The sequence below is a fragment of the Musa acuminata genome, chromosome BXJ2-11, assembly GCF_036884655.1.
Source record: "Musa acuminata AAA Group cultivar baxijiao chromosome BXJ2-11, Cavendish_Baxijiao_AAA, whole genome shotgun sequence".
Classification (NCBI taxonomy): Eukaryota; Viridiplantae; Streptophyta; class Magnoliopsida; order Zingiberales; family Musaceae; genus Musa; species Musa acuminata.
Genome location: NC_088348.1, coordinates 27,399,280 through 27,419,315, shown reverse-complemented (window position 1 = coordinate 27,419,315; position 20,036 = coordinate 27,399,280). Strand labels below are relative to the sequence as shown.

Here is a 20,036-nt window from a genome sequence, read left to right as displayed (position 1 = left end):
TACTTTAGTGTAATTATGAAAGAATCCCATGCTGCAAGACGCTTGTATAAATGACTTTCGGTGTCGAGATACACGTATGATTCTTCTTACTCATGAAATTGTTGTGCTTTTTGAAATCCTTCTTCTAAAGATATATTTCTACAATACAAAAAATATTTCTGCAATACATATATATATGTATATATATATATATGTATATATATATATATGTATATATATATATACACACTAATTCTCTGTCTAGTTTATATAAACATATATATAAACTAATAAAGTTGTCAATGCTCTGTGTAGCCATTGATCATCTATCTGTGGTATGCAGCATGCAGCCCCAATTAAAATGGTCATTGTGAATGCAGCATTCATTCCAGCAGGGAGAAAACAGTTGCATTGGCTTTCTAGAAGGAAATGCTGGTCCACAATAAGGAGGCTTTCTCGCACTCGCTTGAACCTCCTCAGATGAGGTATGGTAAAACCTCCTCAAATGGCGACACTAGCTGTTGATAGGAACCAGGATGAAAGGAAACATTTATAACAGAACTACAGAGGACGATATTACATTCACTATAAAAACACTAAGTTTCTCATTATACTACAAAACCGTGGTGGGATCAGGAAACTATGATTAACCAGTCTTATTTATCGGGAATTATTGCATGCTCTAATTCACAGAAATCAGATAAGTAAAAAGTAACCAAGACGACAATGGCAACATAGCTTTGGAATAAATTTTTTAATTCATGAATAAAAAAAAGAGTAACTAAATTCAACATAATTTAATTGAGCAGGACCGTATTTAGTATTTTGAATTGAATGCAGCTGAACAAATGAAGATATTTGAGGATGATAAGAAACCCATAAGGAACAACAAGAAATAGTATGAATGTTGACAGCTAAGCCTCCTGAAAATGAAAATGATGCTTATTTGAACCATGGAACAATTGATGACATGTTTGAACCATTCATTTGGTTACAGAACTATTTGGAAGCATGCCAGAAAAAAAGATTAGGCAATTGGAATTTGGTAAAGTAGTTCAGCAAAAGAACGAGAAAAGGTGAGCGCTGCTACTTCAGCACCTCACCTCAAGTGGAAAGTGCAGCAACACACACACATACACACACGTCTTTTTGATAATACAGACACATGTCTGACAGCTAATTTGTAGGCAAAACAAAAACGAAAAAAATGAAGATGTTTAGGCAGTTAGGACTCAAAGCTGTGCCCTGTAAATGATCGGAGTAACAGCTAACATGTCGTCAACCCACAAAGCAAAAAAAAAAAAAAAAGCAAAAACAAGCAAATATTAAGCATAGTCAAACCAGCCAAAGATCATGCACCTCAGGTGGATCACTGCCACTTTCCATCATGATTTGACAAAAAAGGTCCTCATGTCTCAACTTCTTCAGAATATTCAATTTTGACGACGAAATATGTACACTTTGAAAGTTGGAGCATATATTCTCCAAATGTTCCATCCTATTTTGCAAATGAAATGGATAAATCACATCCCACACATTATAAAAATCATGGATTGAGGTGCCATTTTTACTTTAATCCATTATAAAAATCATGGATGCACTTCCCACAAATTATAAATATACCATAAGTGCACCAAAACCACATGGCATTTTGCATATAATTTCTCATGCCAAAACAGGCAGCATGCAGCATGCTAACCCTTAATGTAAGCCGTAACCAAGTCTTGATAAGGTTTAGAAAATTAAATATCTGCACACATTCAAATAACTATAAAATTAAGGCCACTTGTTGTGCAAATAAAAACCCGATTTGAACCAACTTCCAGCCAAACTGATATTAAGTAGTACAATAACACCAATTAACTAAAATGTTTGGATATTTTAGTTAAGAAGCAAAACATAACATTCACATCAACCTCAAGAGCAAAATGGTATAATATAAAGTTACACACTCCAGGTGTTAATACTCGATGGCCAATTCAAAAATCAACAACAAATTATCCAAAAGAGCTTCAGCATGTTTTGATATGGGATGATTAATTTGCAAATTTTTTCTTGATAAAGGATCAGATCATTCTAGCAAGAATATGGAATTTTTATGACTTATGAGTGGCTTCAAATGAGAGCTTCATCAGTGCAAAGGGAATAGCTATGCATAAGAAGATGAAATTACATTACATATAAAAGGAATCAAGGTGACACACCTGCTCTGCAACAGCATATAGAATTGCAAAAACGCATTGCAGACAGCAACAAACAGCAATACCAATCACACAAGCCAGAGACAACAGAGAACAACAAAGAACACATCAAATGCTAAAAAGACTATGTACACCCTGCAACGTAAGAAACATTTAAACTTAAAACATTGCCAGAAGTGCAAGATATGATACAAACTTAAACATATCTGCCAAAAAAGGGCAAGATATGATAGAATCAAGAATCAAGCAAGGTATCAATGATAAAAAATGGAAAAAAACAATATACAAACTTAAACTATCTTCTATCCCTGTAGGACATGAATATTAAGACAGAAAAGAAATGTACGAAGCTACATAAGAATCAACTAATTCATTTATATCATAAACACGATCTTTGTCCTTTCAAGAACTGTGGTATCCAAAGCCAAAGAAAAATTGTTTTATGCATACAAGAACTAAAGCTAAATCGTAGCATACTGCAAAATGCAGAGCTAGACTCTAGACACGCCTTTTCAGCAATCTTAAATTTGACTATATCCCAAAGTCAGAATTTGACTTTTGAACATGATTTTTTTTTTGACAATTAAAAGTTAGTCTATCAAGTTATAAAATTGCCTAAACCACTATTTCTGCCCTTTCCATTTCGAATATGACCGAGTATTTATATAAGTCATACACAAGGGAAATTGCTACTTGAACAACTGATCTCTGACACAACTGAGCTAGCGACTACATAGAGCCATTAAGTATCTCACATCCTTCTCATGTCGGCCAAATGCGGAAACTACCTCAATTTCTTGATTGTTCTGTCTTGCTATGCCTGCACCTTTAAAGAAGCAAAAGAACCTAGACGGTAGATTTAACTACTAGGAGTATATATGACTAGAAGAAGGTGAATGAAGAAGATGAGATCAAGCAAAGCTTTTAAAGATTTTGGTGCATCCTGAAGATCTTGACTACCTTGTATTTCTTATAGGACAAATTATTTTTTTTTAATTTCTGTAATATTTCAGATCCAAATTTAATGTAATAGATAATTGAGTTTGTGCTTGCGCTTGAGTTTGATTTCAGTTATGAATTTGCTTAGAATAGTTTGGCTAGCTCACTTTTCAAGTTTATTCATGTTGATTGATCTTAAACTCTATTTTAGGCAATCAGCTGGTTATTTGTAAATTTATATAGCCATTTGTTTTCATTAAAGAGGTATCACTAATAAAAGAAAATTATATGTTCGAAAGAGGAGGGGGATTGTAGGTTCTCTTTCTATACACTTTTCTGCCCCTTTTCCTTCCCTTCTTTCTGGTCTCTTCCTTTCAATGTTCTATTCTTTCTGCCACAAACATGAAACCATCAGAAGCAACCAGCAAGGTGTTGTCTTCCTGCTAGATAATTTGCTAGAATAAACAACCACCAGCAGATTTGTCTTCACACAAGATTGTTAGATTAGATCATCACTAGAGCCATCTTTTGAAACTTTTTTCAATTAATCTTTAAAGAGATCAAATTCTAATCTACTCAGACACTGAATCAAATCAGATTGGTTATGGTGGATCAAGATAAGGAAAAGACACTGGCATCTAAAGACATTCTTTTCTAGACAAAGACTTGGAGAATGAATGTTCTACCCCAACTGATATTGCACAGAAAAGCTTATCTTTATACATACAGTCTGCTTCCTTCTCTTGAAGCTTTGGTGTTTATTGATATTGATCTGCCGAAAGTGATAATAATTAAACATGAGTAAAAATGATACCAAAAGAAAACCTTACAGTGGTGTTATGATTCTTTATGCCGTAGCTTGGGAAGGGGCATGGCTTGGTTCGGTCCCGATAGTGTAAGGTCGTTCGTGTGGTTACTCGAAAGAAAGGCTTCACGGAGAAGGGATGAAGAATCATGGTCGTCGTCTCCTAGAATGTTTTTTGGCGAATCTGCGAGTGGCTTCTGGTCCTGAATCGCTGTGCAACAGGTCAACGCCGAAGATTGAAGTTCTAGCTTGAGCCCTCTGAAGCTTAAGTCAGTTTTTGTAGATAGTGAATCCACTCCCCTGGCATCTACTTGGGAGTGGTTTTTATACCTTTCGTAGGGAGTCAGCTCCCCCTATGCTTGCTGGCATCCGCCGACATTTCCGACGAGCGGTTTGTCTGTTCCGAGGCCATCCTCTCGACCCCATGCCTTGCGGGGTTATATCATCGCTGGCAAGCATCGCTTGATTCCGAACGGCGTGGATTTGCTGCGTGTCGCTTCGAAGCGAGGCAGCATCGCTTCTGAGCTGAGCTGCGTCGCTTCATGACGCAACTGTTCCTGAATCAATCTGTGTCGTTTCGCACTGCTTTGAGATATGTGCGTTACTTTGACTGGAGTGGCACCACGTGTGATCTGAGGTGGTTGCCAGTTGGGTGGTGCCAAAATATCCTTTATCAAGTGGTATAAACAAAATGTTCTTTATGATAAAAGACCATGTGATGTTGTCAAATCAAATAATGCATATGTCCTGAACAATCTCTCCAGCGTACAGCTAAACTAAATCTAACACACTAAAAGAAAGCCCATTAAAATCATGAAAGAAGGTAAGAAAACCAACTGATATCTAATGATTATTTCTCCAAGTACAAATAGACAGGCCAATCGGTCACATAGCTCAAGATAATTGCTGACATGAGAATTTGTTCAAGAATCATGGATATCTGTTCAAGAAACATGGTAATTTGTTCAAGAATCACAGTATTTGTTCAAAATATCACAAAATTTTTCAAGAATCATGGTATTTCTTCAACAATCACAATATTTGTTCAACAATGACGGTGAACAGTGATTCTATATGCATGTGAATAACAAGAAGGCGTACAGTTGTGCTGTTTTGTCAACATTGCAAAGGAAGGCAGATGACTGTAAATTAAGTAGGCACATGATGCGTTCAAAAGCCAAAAGAAAACTAGCGAACCGTAATAATAATTCTACACGAGTGTTCATAGCAAGAACTTGCAATATTTTGTTACCATTCTGAGGGAAGATTAGTGACAGAAGATCGCAGTTAGGCTTTAGCATTCGGAAGGAGAATTAGTGAAAGCTAACATTCAGAATCCTTACCTGGTACTATCTTCATCTTGGTACTTTTCCGCAGCTTCTCCCACCTCCCTTGGTCAATTCGAGCCTGAGCTCCTTCCACTTCCACCCTCTTCCTCGTCAAGAACATCTCCCTCAGGGTCTCATCCCGCCTCAAGATCGAGACCCCAACAGCAACGCCCAAGAACGCCAGGGGCTTCGAGTAGGCGCAGTCGCTGCGTCTCCCGCACCATCATCTACGGCCCCCCGCTTCATGCGCCGGCTGCTCTCCATCCCATCCCGAAACCCTAATCGCGCGATCCCTTCGCTTCCGGTCATCGCGATCTCCGAATCAAGATCCTAACCTTGAAACCCCAGGCGAAAGAAAGCAACGAGAGCTTTCGGCTTCAATGAGGAAGGAAGGGAAAAGACCGCTCAGGCTTCGATGAGGCCTCTCATGGTTCTCGATCGCGAGCGACGGTTGGGATGCAGTGAACGCGAGGCGGGACAGGTATTAACATATGGGTCCTGAGTGGGCCGGCCCAATAAGAGTAGGCCCGATGCTATGATGAGACCACTAACAACACCACGTCTCTCCTTGCATCCCAAACATGCTTGATTACAAATGATTCACATAGTACACACAAATGTATGACATTGATAGGGAACTTTTACATAACTGTATAAGGAACTCTTGCAACCGTGGAATCGATACAACAATGTACACGTTAACTACAAGAGACTCAGCCCCGTCGTTTGATATGGATGAGCAAAATCCAGTTGAGAAGCCAGCCAACCCACCCACCGCTAGCCATCTCTCCCACTAGTACCACCTGATAGATGAAACATTCGCAAGCAGAACTCAGGCATTGATCTCCGAATTGCACTGATGCTCTCGGTGGCAGCTTCTTCGACCCCAGAACATACCTGAGCAGCTCGCATCAGCCCTTTGCTCTTCCATTTTTTCCAGCTCATCTGAGGTGATATGCGAAGAGTGGGCCGACTGTGCTTGAACTTCTCCCTGGGATCCATTCGATGGGCACGGGTCGTCATCGCAGTTGCAGGAGGGGATGACACCCGAGGTAAATGGGGCGCAAGTAAGAGGGCAGATGATCTCTGACGATACAGCAGCCACCCGATTCCTGCGGACCTCCGATCTGCACGCCACAGGAACATCAAGAGCACGAGGGTGTAGAATGCAGGGGTTGCAGAGGCTGAGTGCTAGGTTGGGTTTGAAGCCTTTCGCAGGGGTACTGGGCAGTTTGACGAAAGAGACTATGCCATGCCGGCAGAAAGGGCATGGAATTGAACCAGGTGGGCCCACAATTTCGGATGGAGTGTTGCTTGTCGAGCAAAGATAGAGTGCGCACTGTATGCAGAGCTCATGGCCACAGCCTGAAAACAAAGTTAAAAGGAAAGTAATATGATTAGATAACATATAATTACTTTCTGGTTAACCAAGAGCAATAAAAGCACAAGGGCTTCTTATATGTGCTAATGGGAGAACCTAGTTTCCTATCAATTTCAGAAATAACATTTTCGATATCAACCGAGGCCCAAACAATTAATCCACATAAAGGAACAAATAAAGTCTCCTGGATGTCACTTATCATGATCAGGTACCTCAATAGCTCAAAAGCTTGTTAAGAGTGAGCCTAAATAAACACATATGGCCTACTTGATTTAGTGTCAACACCACATAAAATAATTATGCTACCCATTCAAGTGCAAGACCATTATGGTGTCACTCACAATTTAGTACATATATTTGGCCAGTGTATTTGTCATGCTCTAGTTGATCAAGTCAGGGAATACCAATATATTCCTGTCAACTACGTTTCTTCAGCAACAGAATCTACAAGTACAGGTGTGCAATTACTTTATATTTATTTTCCTTTTTAATTTTCTCTATACAGGATTAGTTATATCTAAAAAAAATTAATGGTGAAAAAAGATCCATGTAGCCATCATCAAATAAATGAAACAATACAGCTTATTGTTGTGTATATCTAAAATCAATTCTGAGAAATTGGGTGGCTATTGCACCTTGTAATAGAACTTACAGTTATCTCTTACAGTTATCTCTGAGAAATTGGGTGGCTATTGCACCTTGTAATTGGGTGGCTATTAAACCCCATGATAGAGGTTCAATGATACAAAGTAGAGAACTGGATACTCATTGTGTTAATGTACATATGATTTGTATCATGCAAATTGCAAATTTATTTATTTATTTGAACTCTCTCAATGGTTTCCTTAGTTATCTCTTCATTCTTTCTGAAATCATCAATCTTTCAGACTTGACACAAAATTCAGAATACTAAGATGCTGTTAGTTAATTATCTGCTCAATTTACTAATATCTGTTACATACTAAGCATTTGCAAAGCATGTGCAAGAAAAGTATATATATAGGGGTAGTGGAAATCTCTGAAGATCCATGCACCCCAAAGAACAAAAGAATGACGGAAATAAAAATCAAGATCAGTTGCTACAAGCCATCACATAGCCCACAATGGAAAAAAAGGACATAAATTCTTTGAACTCAAGCATTTTATTCTTCAACATGAAAAGTCTCAAGTGCCTATTTTGAAGTGTCATTGTCATGGTCAACTTCTTTTATCATCTTAAACCTACCAATCATTGGCTTCGGTTCTAAAATAAAGTAAGAATAAAGTGTGCCTCTATAGAGCGGTCATGTTTGTAATGCCTACATTAGGCTATGTCCATCCATGTTCATTGACCAACAATTAATTTCTGTTTGACCCTGCTTAAGCTATATGGGGAATAAGTGTGGATCTGGCTCACCTTCTGAAGCAACACTGCAGGCTCTTTCAAGGCATACAGCACAGAGATCAATATCATCAACGGCAATTAAAGACTGTAACCCAGACTCCCTGCAAATAACATGTGAATTATACTAAATTACATCGCTAGATAGGTGGGATAATTACAACCAACAAATAAGAACACAGGTTTTAGCTCTTAGATAATCCAGCAGAAAGCAAGAACCCTTAAATCATGGGAATCAAACATATAACGGGAGGTATTCCTAATTACAATTGGGATTGAGAAGCCAATCCAACCAAATACATGAAACAGTATATTTCACTATATAAATTTCTGGTATTAATAAAAATAACAGCTGTAACATGTAATTATTTTAAGTGGATATATATTGAGCATAAAAGTTTCAACTTGGTAGAGTGATCCCTACTACACTTTGGGATGAATTTATATGTCTCTTTTCTTTTGGTTTTTTTTTCTTCCTGATTTTAAGAGATATTTCACATATTGGATACTTGACATATAATCTTGATCAGATGAAAACACTCGGCTAATCTTCTTTTTTTTTTTCAACTGCTCATGAAAGTTTTTTCATGTAAAATTTCCTCATAGTTAGGTTACATTGAAAAGGACAATAATTTGAAGTGTTCCATGTGCAATCTTATTGTCTTACAGAACCTAACATATATAGTCTATGCAATCTGCTAGGCACATGAAACAAAAATTTTCAATCATCTGATCGCTTTATTCAAACAATAATGGCTCCAGTAAAACCACAAAAGCTATCACGTATCTTTGAAAGTATCAAGAATCTTATAAGAACCTTTCCTTTATTGTGATAGCTAACTTGTGATCCTTCTACCACTAGAAGTGCCAAATTGGTGCTTCAAGAATGCCTTTGAAAGGAAAACAGAAAATTCAAGACCTTTAAGCATATGTCACTCTTCCTTTAGCTAGAAAGAAAAAACTATTTATCTTGGCATAAATTACGCCTGCTGTTATGATGTATATAAGATAAGGAAGAACTGATGCCACATGAAAAAGAGATGGTAGCATTATTAAATGTGGTTGGAAAGAGAACTTTCGGCACTGACAGTATATGAAATAATATTTCTCCCAGAACACCCAAAATGTTATAATAAAAAACTTGTCGTTAGTTACAACAGTCTTAAGAGACATGCTACTTTCTATATGACACATAATCAAGTAAACAGAAACAGATAATCTTGCAGTACCTTGCTATGTTCAGTATGCTCATAAGTGGCAAGGAAAGATAATTTGAGAGTGGAAACACAGGTAAAGACAATTCAGAATTGGGATTCAGTAATGACTCCAAGCAACGACGTCGCCATATCCTTGCGACATCATATGGAAGCCATCTGAAAAAGAAGAGGTAATGACCTTTTTGATGAAAATTAATTAAGGAGAAATTTGTGATCAAGTGAACCAACAGGAGCGATTAAATTTAGTGGGAAAGGAAAGAAAAGTTACCCGTTGCAGTTCAATGTCAACCTGCTGGCACCTCTGGCAAGAAGCATCTGCCAAGGAAATGGAGTCACGTTAATAACTGGTAAATTCTAACAACATAAGAAAAATAGCCACAGGCACACATCCAGGGAGTATAATAAGGACAGGATAGTGTAAGTATTGCCTGGCAACATTTCAAATTCCCTCCACAAGCTGCATAATGCAAAGGAGTGCTTCCAGCTCCTGCTTCATCCAAGAAAGTTAAAAGAAACTACACCAGAGTATAGCTTTAGCAAGTAACAGGTTATCACTTGCAAGAGCAAAACATACCTATCAAGTTTGCAGACGTGCCATATTGAAATGTAACTGCTGAGACATTGGCACCTAAATCGAGTAAGAGTTGCACACAATCGAAATAGCCATTCAGGGCTGCCATGTGCAGAGCCGTGATACCTCCATCAGCAGGCTTGTTTATAAACTTTGTCAGCGCACTGCAACAATAAATTCAAAATAGAAAAATAATGAAAAATAAATGCCATGGAGTGCTTATTTATTTCATAACCATTGACAACACACAACTGATCGTGTTTTCGGTCCAAAGAAGAATCCGAGCTGCTTTCGCTGCCCGCACCACCAATCACTTCATAGGGAGCACTCGGAATGAAATCTGCAACCAACAGCCTAATGCACCGCACATGTCCCCCCACGGCTGCAAAGTGCAGCGCCGTCCTACCGCTCAAATAGTCCACTCTTGTCACCTTCAGAATGCGGGAAAACGATTCATTCAACTTGTAAATTCTGACTTCCACAGCCAGAAAAGATTCAACTTGCTTCCGTATGAAAATGGAAATCACAAAGAAAAATATAATTTGAACGCATGCGCACACACATACAACGCTTCTGAAGATGAGCAAAGTCTGCACCACCTCCCAGTGTCCGTAGCGGCACGCTTGCATCAACGCTGTCTTTAAATCCAATTTCGTTCAGCAGAAATATAAAAGGTGAATCCCTCGAAGATCTACCCCAACAAAAAGGGCACAAAAAATAAAAGGGATCAAAAGAGAAGGCGAAAAGAAGAGGGTCGCGTACTTGGCCGCAATAGTTTCTCAGATTCACGTCGGCCCCGTTCTCCAGCAGCAGCGTGACGATCTAATCGGAAGCCCCCGACATAAGCAAGCCAACAGAAAAATAACAGAACAAGAACATCGAAATCTTGGATCTCGCATCGAAGAAAGGCGGAGAAAGGGAATCCTCACCTCGTTGTGGCCCTTGGCAGCGGCGAAGTGGAGGGGGGAGTTGAGGCCGCGGAACGTGGAGTACTTGGCGAGGCTGGGATTGAACTCCAGAAGCATCCGCGCCTCCACCAGGTCGCCGTCCCTCGCGGCCGACACCAGCCGCTCCCCTGACGCCGAGCAGCCCAGCGAGTTCCCCATCGACCCCGCTCCACCGTATCCCAGCCGCCGGCACCGGGGTCAGGCGGCGCGCCCCCCTCTCGCGATCGGCTCCGCGGACAACCCGCTTTTCTTCCCTCCCCTTTGGGCGCAATCGTCCTCCCCGACCAAACAAATAGGGGTTTGTGCCTTTGGCTAATGTTTGTTTCTCATAATTTCATATATATCCCCCTTCCACTTTCATATTATCATGTGTTTACCCCTGCGACTCAAAATCTCATGAAGACTGATCCTATTAGAATGAAAACCTTTAAAAGAAAATCCATTAAAGATATTATGATTACATGACTTTTAGGTTATTTTTTATGTGTGTTTAATTTTTTAAATTAATTAATTTAAACTAAATATGGTGATTACTGCTGAGGAGTTTCTTAAGATGGATTAGGAGGAAGAAATAGGAATTGAGTGTGTGGAGGGCATTTGTGATTTGAGGTGAGGACAAGCACTCCAAAGGTGTTTGGGGCCCATGTAGTGACAAGGTGCTATGAATTTTGGAGATCAAAAAGAGTTGAATGAAGGAAAAGATTTATGTTTTTTATGTGAGATAAAAAGGAAGGGGAAATAACATAGAACATAAATGGAATCCAACCTATACCTTACCAAATTATTTATTGTGACTTCAATTTCAATTATTTCAGTGTTATCCTAATCTTGTGGCTTCGATCCTCCCACCCACTCTTTTATCTTTGTATGTTGTCTATTCATGTAAGAAAAGGCTTACTAGATTTAGAGAAAACTATTTTCCTTTTTCCTGGGTAAAATAAATGTTATATATGTATATATCCGACTATATATAATCATATTAAGTGTAACAGAGATTGTCAAGTTGTAATTATTTTTTTATATTTATTCAGACACGTAAACCTAAAATTATGTTTATTTAACATAATAATTAATGTATTATATATATATATATATATATATATATATATTCACTGTGTCATTTCTAAAAAATAAAACCCAAATATTTAATGGATTTATAAATGCAGTAGATGGGAAAATAATTGTAGATTCTTGAAGGTGACTTGCCTCGAAATATACCAATGAATTATGTGCCAGTGGGCCAATTCTTTTGTCAGGGGAGTGCAAACTTTTCAAGCAACTTGAAAGAGAAGATGAACAACAGCAATGGTGACACTGACAAAAAGCACTGGAATGATTGATCTCAGGCTCTGAACTTGAACATCCTTTCTTACCCAAAAAATACTTGTTAACACTAATAGGTTAAAGATTGATAACAACTTTGGAGTTTGCAGGAAGCAGAAGCTATTGGGGGCCATAGAGGCCAAATGTCCTCACTGTAGTCTTACTGACAAAAGAGTTGGAAGCGTGGAGGAGCAGGCAATGGAAACAAAAAGACAAGGCCGCCTTTCCCAGGTGATGAAGGTACTGTGAAGCTGTGACAAGTCATCTGGAATTGTCAAGTTCGACACTCTACACTGCCATTGATTGCTGACCTCCTGCGTAATAATCTTCGCATAGCTGCCATCCCAAGATAAAAAAGAACATCTCATTTATCCTTCAAATTAGCTCTGTTTGTAGAGGTACACCGAAATGTTGTTGAAAAGAAATCAATGATAACATTATTGAATTCATACATGGGACTTACCCTATATCCTGGCAAACAGATGAATAAGTTGGAGCCACCAAGCAGTCCAAAAATCTAGGTTAAGTGGTCCTGATTGGGCTGACCTTTTTGATGCAGTAAGGAGAAGATGGGAGTCAGATTTGTGGGCTTAAAAGTCACAGGATCTCATGGATGTAGTTGAAGCTCTTTAGGCAACGCCTGAGCTGATTATGTACCACCTCATACAAGAAACAAAATGCAGACAATATATGTCTTCTCTTTGAACACAAACTAAACTCCTGTTCTCATAAGTGCAAGCTGAAAATTCAAACTGTTTCAGCTAATTACTCTGGAAAAGACAAGCTGGATACTGTTGGTAAAACCAACATTTAGAATTATTTGCTATTACACATCGAACACATTTTCAACGGTTACTTGATATTAGCTGGTGGTTGCATCGACCCTTCACTACTACATCATCAGGATGAGAACCTCAATAGGATCACATACATGAGAGCAACACAACAGTGGGATTTGGTGATCAGATTAAATCATGAAATTTTTTTTTGCTTTCATCCAAGATGAATGCTTCTTGTGTAAATCAATGCAGCCAAAGACTTTGATGAGTGTTAAAACATGAATTTGGCTGTCTGTGGATAATTTTCTTCCTCCAAGTATATACAACAACATAACGATTACCAACGCAGGTCCCTGCTCTGCAAGTACATGTAGATGCCCCAAAATTAATCATGGACTTGATGTCAAAATGCAAAAAAAGGAGGAAAAAAAAACATCATCTTTCATTCACATCAGGTGCAAATCTAAAGCCTCCCACCTACGAAATCACCATTCAGCTTCAAAGTTTCCTTGCTGCCCTGAGTATGCTTTCTTGTTTAATCAAATTGGCTCTCATCAACATGGACCTTACGTCTCTCTCGAATTCCACACCAGTTTGTAGGACACGCTGGAAGGTAGCATTTCTTTGATCAGCATGCCTTGCGTAAAGAATTTTGTTGTGAGAATCTATTCGAGCCTGCAATCAATTATGAGACAGCAGGGTTATTTTACCTGAGAGGTGTCATGCAACAAAAGGAAAACTTTGGATGCCTTCCAACAAGTGACGAAAATAATGTTTGCAAGCATTTTTGTTTTACACTTTGGCTCAACCAAAAGAAAGAAAAAGAGAACTTACTTGAATTTTGTCATCAGTGATTAAAGCTTCAAGTTCTTTCTCTAACCCAGCAACACTAGTTTTGAAGGCACCGGCCATTGTGTGTAAATCAACAGAAATGAACGGATGCGTATACTGAATGATGGCTTTGTGCCGAATATCAGTGTAAAGTGTTTCGACATGATCATGCAAATGGATATCCAGCAGTAGATTCGGTTTGAGGTTCTCAAGATACTCCAAGCATGAGGCATAGCGACTGAAATGCAACATCCTTTTTAGAATGAGTACCAAAATCCTTAATCCAAAACTAGTATTCTAGCACTTAAAAAGACATATGTAGACAATCTACAAAATCTTAAGACTAATTTGCTACAAGTTAACTTGCAGCAGTGTTAAGGTAAGGTAAGTTTAAGCAAACATTATCAAGACATTCTACAGGTACAAAATATAATGGATCATTTTTTTGGATTCAACATGTTTCAGAACTTAGATTAGTTTGAATCTTTGAAAAATAACAATTACGCAATGATAACTAAAAAATAGTTCAACTAAGAATTTACTTTAAGAATGATTCATCGACCAATCAGATAGATAAACGTCAAGGGAGATAAAGGAAAAAATTTCGATTAAAATTAATTCACTGATAAATCAGACAGACAAAGGTCATGGGAGCAACATAAGGTTATAATTTAGATTAGGATTGATTTGTCAATTAATCAGACATCAACGAAGTTACTAAAAGTTGGTGTTTCCTCTCTAACAAAAAGAAAAAAAGGGTTGATCAAACTTCCTGTGTCTCAGCTGTTGTCTACTTCACCTCCGAAAACATACAATTGCTACCGTAATCTTGAAAGAGGTGTGCACATGGTAGCAAGATGTGATGTAACTACCCAATTCTTCATTCGTGAAAGAGGTGCAGTGACTTGTTTGAGAACACACCATTCGGTTCAAGTTACACTATGCATTACAAGATCATAGAATGGTGTTATCAAGTGTATGCTCCCAACTTACAGAAGGACCAATTGACATAAGCAAATATCATTACCTGCTAGATAGATTTGCCTTGCACAAGATAAAGAATAATCACGTTGCATAAAGTGTCCCAGTCTCAGGTTGCATAAACTCTTTTAGTCTTGGGATTCAATGATTTTACCATTCTATAAAGTTGAAAACATCATATAAATTGATCTTTAGCTTATTCTTCTTTCTTTCATTGAAATGTTTTCAGTTAGCATACAATGCAAATGTTTGTTCAGCAAGTCAAAAAATGTTGTATTAAAGACACAAGTGGATTCAGATCCTAAAATAAAAAAGCACGTGGTCAAATTAGAAAAACAAATGGATACATGGTTTGGGATTTGGGAAAAAGTGCAACACCCACTAAACTGTCACACTGTTAAAATTCTTGAGACACTGTGATGCATCAATTATACCAAATGTGAGATTTGCAGACTGAATAGAAGACTCCAATGAAAAATATAGAACAATAACAGTAACCAAAATGTTGTCAAATGAAAAGCATTTCAGAACTGAGAGATTATGAGGTAATAACAACCTCTGTTGTCAAGTGAAAAGCATTTAGGCCAATGTCAGTATTACTTGTAGAGAGGTTTGCTTGATTCAAAAATAACAAAGAATCCTATCTTTGAAGGGCCTAAAGGTAATAAAACTTTATACTTTTATTGAGATTGTTCTTTCTTAAAGTCTGGTTGAGTACTAGAAAAGAAGGAAGATGCACGGTTCAGGATTAATGTTTGAAGCCGAAAATGAGCTAAAACAGAATTTTCCAGAAATTCAATGAATGCTAACTTGGTCACAGAATTTGGATCAGGAAGAGCCATCAGATATGACACCATTCTTCTTTATTTTAAACAACCTCTGTAAGTAAAATGTCTTTGGGGCTTCATCTACATATTTCTTGAAGGTTTAGCCATTAAGGTTGATAAGTTGAATTTATGAAGAGTTAATGTTTTGGGCTTGTCAGCTGTTTATCTCCTCCTCTACTTGTTCCTCTTCTCCTCATCTTCTCCTCTACTCTCATTTTATCTGTCCTCTTCTAATCTTTCCTCCCTATCTAATAAACTACACTGCATCTGTTGTGTCAATAACATGAACCTCTCAACGACCTTACTGGAACATGATCTGTTCTATAGGCTTGCACAACAATTTCCTTGAGTTCTAACATGAACCTCTCCACCAAAAAATTAAACTGTAGAAAAGGATCGACTTGCCTCTGTCCAGTCTCCATTAGTTTGACTTCATAATAAGATTGCTTCTACATATAAAGTATCTATAGGCAACCAATTTGCAACAAATTCCAACTGTCCTTTGGTGCTCAGAACAACAAATTTTAGTACAATTAGGTACACAACTTTCAAATCCTAAAGGAGATTGTTTTCTGGGTCCCATTTCAAAAACAGAATTTCTCAGTCAATCTATCACCAACATAAGCTCTCTGCTTGGTGCCTTTTCCTTACCTATCAGACAACCAAATTGCATTCAGTTAGGCTTCCTTTTCTAAATGGACCACACATTTAATACCCCAATGTTGCAAGGTTATAAAAAGCAGAAGCAGCATTCCAATTGGTTCAATCACCACATAGGCATATGTGGTATGTGTTAGCATGCACCAATGTATAAGCATATAAGCATACTCTCTCTCATAAAGTATATAGAAATACTTCATATTTAAAAAATAAATATAAAATTAACTTCAAGGTATCCACATTTTCCATTTCTCATAATCAACATGTCATCTCATTCTCCCTAGTTATATTTTATGTCAAATTATCAAGAATGACAAAATCAAACAATATCACCACAACAAAGAAATCAAAACCTTTGATACTATTACCAATTTACTAAAATTATAATAGCACATTTGCTGAAGTCAGTGACTGGAGTGCTATGATCCACCTTTAAGTTATAATTAAACCTAATAAAAGGTACTTAACTGATGGACTCAGTTCCCTATATAGGTAGACTTGAGTAATAGGGTCAGCGGAATAAGTCAGTCACAAATACTAAAACTTAGTTTGAAAAGGAGTGGAAAAAATAGGCATCCCAATTGAGTTCTCATAATTTAAAGAAGAATTAATGAAACTATGAGCATCAAGATGGAATACAGTAAAAGAATTTAAGTTGCCTTATTATGAAATGCTATGGTTTATAATAGAAGATATTTCAAAAATGTAGAAGTTCTATCTCACCTTGCATAGAAGTCATTAATAAGTTCTCTAACTTCAGGCACCAACTCTAAAAAATTTCTGAAGTTAATGTTGTCAATGACTTTGTTCTGGCAAAGAAAAGAATAGTAGTTAGTATACATTGAGTGGAACTCCAAGGTGGGAGAAAAGATTACTGGCATAAAAGAGACCTTTAGCTCTGTCCGATCAAAAGAAGCAAGTGCACAAAGTCCTCCATATGTAGCAACATCTTGTTGTGCTATCACATCTGTATAATTGTTACCCAGTTCAGGTCCTGTTTCCAAAAACTGCCAAATTTGATAAAGCCATCAATTAGCATGTCTTTCAGAGAAATCAAAATGTACCTAACAAGCAATAAATTCCTTGAAATTGTGCTAACAGCGAATGAACAGTATGTGATTACAAACAAAAAACACAATGTTAGATTTTAAATCCTAGGTACGGTGGTTACAAACACCATTCATCCCCAGATGTTGAAGAAAATTGCGCTAGTGGCTTCAGAAAAGAAAAAAGGAAGACACATCACAAAAGCAAGGCATAGCTAAGTCCAGTGCGCAAGGATCCTATTGATATAGGATCTGAAGATAATTGATAGATGCAGCCTTATCCCTCCAAGAAGAGAGGCTACTTCAAGCATATTTTAGAACATGCAACACAAACAATTAAACTTTATCATCACATGAAAGTTCATTAAAGTGGTGGGAAAAAGCAAAAACTATTCACACTGACAACAAACCCACGTATCATTAAATATGATTTTTTTTTCAGAAGAAATGGAACATCTTAACCGGATATATAAAATTTCAGCAAGAAGTAGAAAATGCAAATGGGTACAGAGAAACTTACTTTCTAGAACAAGTATTACCATTGACAATCTCTGCATATTTTTAACTATTAAATTGAAATACTCAACCAAATAAAATGATTTTGAAATCAAATCTAAACACAGTTTATTACTACTTGTATAGTGCGTCCATAATATCAATAATCACATCTGCACTCTACAGGCATTAAAAGTAGGAATAAGGATAATAAAATATATCAAACCAACAATCTTCAGAAATCCCAAACATCAGGAAAATTACCAAGGACCGTACTATAACAGACATATCTTACTGCCATGGGCCCTAACTGAATTAGCTTACCTGACTCATTAAAAAAGTGACATTAATCAAGGCATAATAACATTCAATAAACTAACCTTACGAGCGGCGAGCTTATATTTTTTTGTTTCCATGTAAGCCAACCCAGCAGCACATCGTAGTTTTGAATGGGTTATAGGGTCCACCTGCTCTGGTGCTTGCTCTGCTTTGCTTACATAATTGGATACATGCATGAATTGGCCCAACTCAATGCTGACCAGGATAACATTTAAACACATCTGGCTTATGTGTTTTGAACTAGTGCAGTAGTCACGAGTGCGGACATAATTCTTGAAGGCATCACCAAGTTGACCATGGGCATAGAAAAAATCTGCCAAATCATTGAAACCCATTCTGATGCTTTCTTTGATCAAATTTGTCTGCACATAAATGTTTAAGAAATAATTGACAATTAGTGATGGCACAAAAGCAAGAGATAATGAAGTGCCACATAGTTTTTTATGAGGCAAGCATCATCCAAGAAATTTCAACAATATATTGATCAAATGATGAACTTGCTTTACTCAACTAAAATGACAAATAGAAAAAGAAAAAAAGAAACAGAGAACTGCCTTCATAAGAACATACTTGTACATGTTACAGAAGAAACCAAAAGTAACCAATCCTTCTAAGGGTCATGTAAAATTAAATAATAGCAAAAGCTAAGGACAATCTTTATGTGTAAAATTAAGTAGAGCACAATGATTATGATCGAGTATTAAATATACTTGTACATGTTATATTTATAGTTCAACCAATCTTTCAAGTGGATAGTGGCGATAATGCTCGCCTCAGTGCACTACAAATGTTACATGTGGAAAAGCGTAGTATACCAATCACGTTTAATCTCAATAAATATCCTAAAGAAAACACTAACGACAAGGTTAACCACCCTTTAGATCACTGCATAGAGGTAAAAGGCACTGACATTATAATCCCCGGTACAAGGATTCTGAAGCGTGTGGAGATATCACGAGCTATCAATAGGAAATCACAAACAATGCATCGGGAAGTATAATCAACTAGAAGTCTACAAGAATCAGGAGAAAAGGAGGAAGGCATACGGCACCTTATAGGAATTGAGCTCGTTCTCGAGCTTCTCCTTGCGCGCCTCGGCGCGGCGATCGACCATGTCCACCCACGTCTGGTCGAGGGCATACAGCGGACCGAGCCGGCCGCCGATCTTGGCAATGACCTCCCGGTAGAGGTGCGAATCCTCCCCCTTCTTGATCTCGTCGTGGGCCATGCGGAGGGCCTCCAGCTGCATCCCCTCGTTGCCGCACCGCTCGGCGATGAAGAGCAACCGCGACACCCTGGTCCGACCTGTGTAGAGCGCAACGTAAGCCTCCAAGTCCATCTGCTCACCGCCGCCTGCGGCCGCCTTGCCTGAACTCGCCGGCGGCCGGCGCGGATCGTCCACGGCGCCGCCGTTGGAGCACATAGATTCGTCGCCTATTGGAGCCACGACGACGCCCTCGTCGCCGCCGTCCATGGCCCGTGCCTTCGCTTCCCCTTCTCAGATCCGAGGCGTAAGGGATCGCTTCGCAAAACCCTAGCAGCCTCGATGTGGGCCGCTATGGATGGATGGACGATGAGAACACCATTGTCGTCAGCATCGAAATATACGACGATTTTTTGTTTGGGTTTATTTTATTCTTTTTAAAGACATATTATTATGTTTCTCCTTTTTTTCTCGTATTATTTGTCTTATTCAACTCTTATGTTCATATTATTTCCTACGATATCTCCTTATTATAAAATTTAAAATTAGAGAAATAAGTATAAATTAAAAATATTGGAGCCGAGGCAATGGCATTAACTACATGTCTTAATTAAGGAAGTAGGTCACTGGCCATGGACAAAGGTGTAATTTCGCTTAAAGAATATCTAATCGAAGTGTAGGAAACCATTAATAGCGACAGGCCTTTTCTTTTTTCCTTTTCTTTAATTTTAATAAAGTCTAATAATAAGAAATTTGTGGGAAAATATATACGCAGAATTTACGGGTAAAAACCAAAATGCCT

General features: G+C 38.0%; 2 protein-coding genes across 3 annotated transcripts; both read right to left on the bottom strand.

Annotated features, from left to right (window-relative positions):
• Positions 1-5,857: 5,857 nt before the first annotated feature.
• Positions 5,858-11,055, bottom strand: LOC135626565 (probable E3 ubiquitin-protein ligase XBOS33). The gene is made up of 10 exons (XM_065131976.1): positions 10,732-11,055; positions 10,565-10,624; positions 10,369-10,440; positions 10,055-10,233; positions 9,806-9,966; positions 9,660-9,718; positions 9,500-9,546; positions 9,244-9,387; positions 8,030-8,118; positions 5,858-6,617 (listed from the first exon to the last, which is right to left on the bottom strand). The coding sequence occupies exons 1-10, from the start codon at positions 10,906-10,908 to the stop codon at positions 6,085-6,087; spliced, it is 1,521 nt and encodes a 506-aa protein (XP_064988048.1). The 5' UTR covers positions 10,909-11,055; the 3' UTR covers positions 5,858-6,084.
• A 2,065-nt stretch (positions 11,056-13,120) lies between these two features.
• LOC135626564 (COP9 signalosome complex subunit 1-like) lies at positions 13,121-19,635 on the bottom strand. Of its 2 annotated transcripts, XM_065131975.1 has the most exons (7): positions 19,082-19,635; positions 18,072-18,392; positions 17,041-17,157; positions 16,874-16,959; positions 13,686-13,920; positions 13,329-13,526; positions 13,121-13,209 (listed from the first exon to the last, which is right to left on the bottom strand). In XM_065131975.1, the coding sequence occupies exons 1-6, from the start codon at positions 19,502-19,504 to the stop codon at positions 13,350-13,352; spliced, it is 1,359 nt and encodes a 452-aa protein (XP_064988047.1). In that variant the 5' UTR covers positions 19,505-19,635; the 3' UTR covers positions 13,121-13,209; positions 13,329-13,349. The 2 variants fall into 2 exon arrangements, with proteins under 2 accessions (XP_064988047.1, XP_064988046.1); XM_065131974.1 differs by having other exon boundaries at positions 13,121-13,526.
• Positions 19,636-20,036: the final 401 nt, after the last annotated feature.

Bases quoted from the DNA above. Each gene is read 5' to 3' on its own strand.
- LOC135626565 (XM_065131976.1), bottom strand. From the start codon at position 10,908: ATGGGGAACTCGCTGGGCTGCTCGGCGTCAGGGGAGCGGCTGGTGTCG. The intron at 9,719-9,805 runs GTATGTTTTGCT...TGGATGAAGCAG, and splicing joins CACGTCTGCAAACTTGATAG to GAGCTGGAAGCACTCCTTTG. The intron at 9,547-9,659 runs GCAATACTTACA...TTTCCTTGGCAG, and splicing joins GGAATTTGAAATGTTGCCAG to ATGCTTCTTGCCAGAGGTGC.
- LOC135626564 (XM_065131974.1), bottom strand. From the start codon at position 19,504: ATGGACGGCGGCGACGAGGGCGTCGTCGTGGCTCCAATAGGCGACGAA. The intron at 18,393-19,081 runs GTGCCGTATGCC...ATTTATGTGCAG, and splicing joins ACGAGCTCAATTCCTATAAG to ACAAATTTGATCAAAGAAAG. The intron at 17,158-18,071 runs GTTAGTTTATTG...CAAATTTGGCAG, and splicing joins ATAAGCTCGCCGCTCGTAAG to TTTTTGGAAACAGGACCTGA.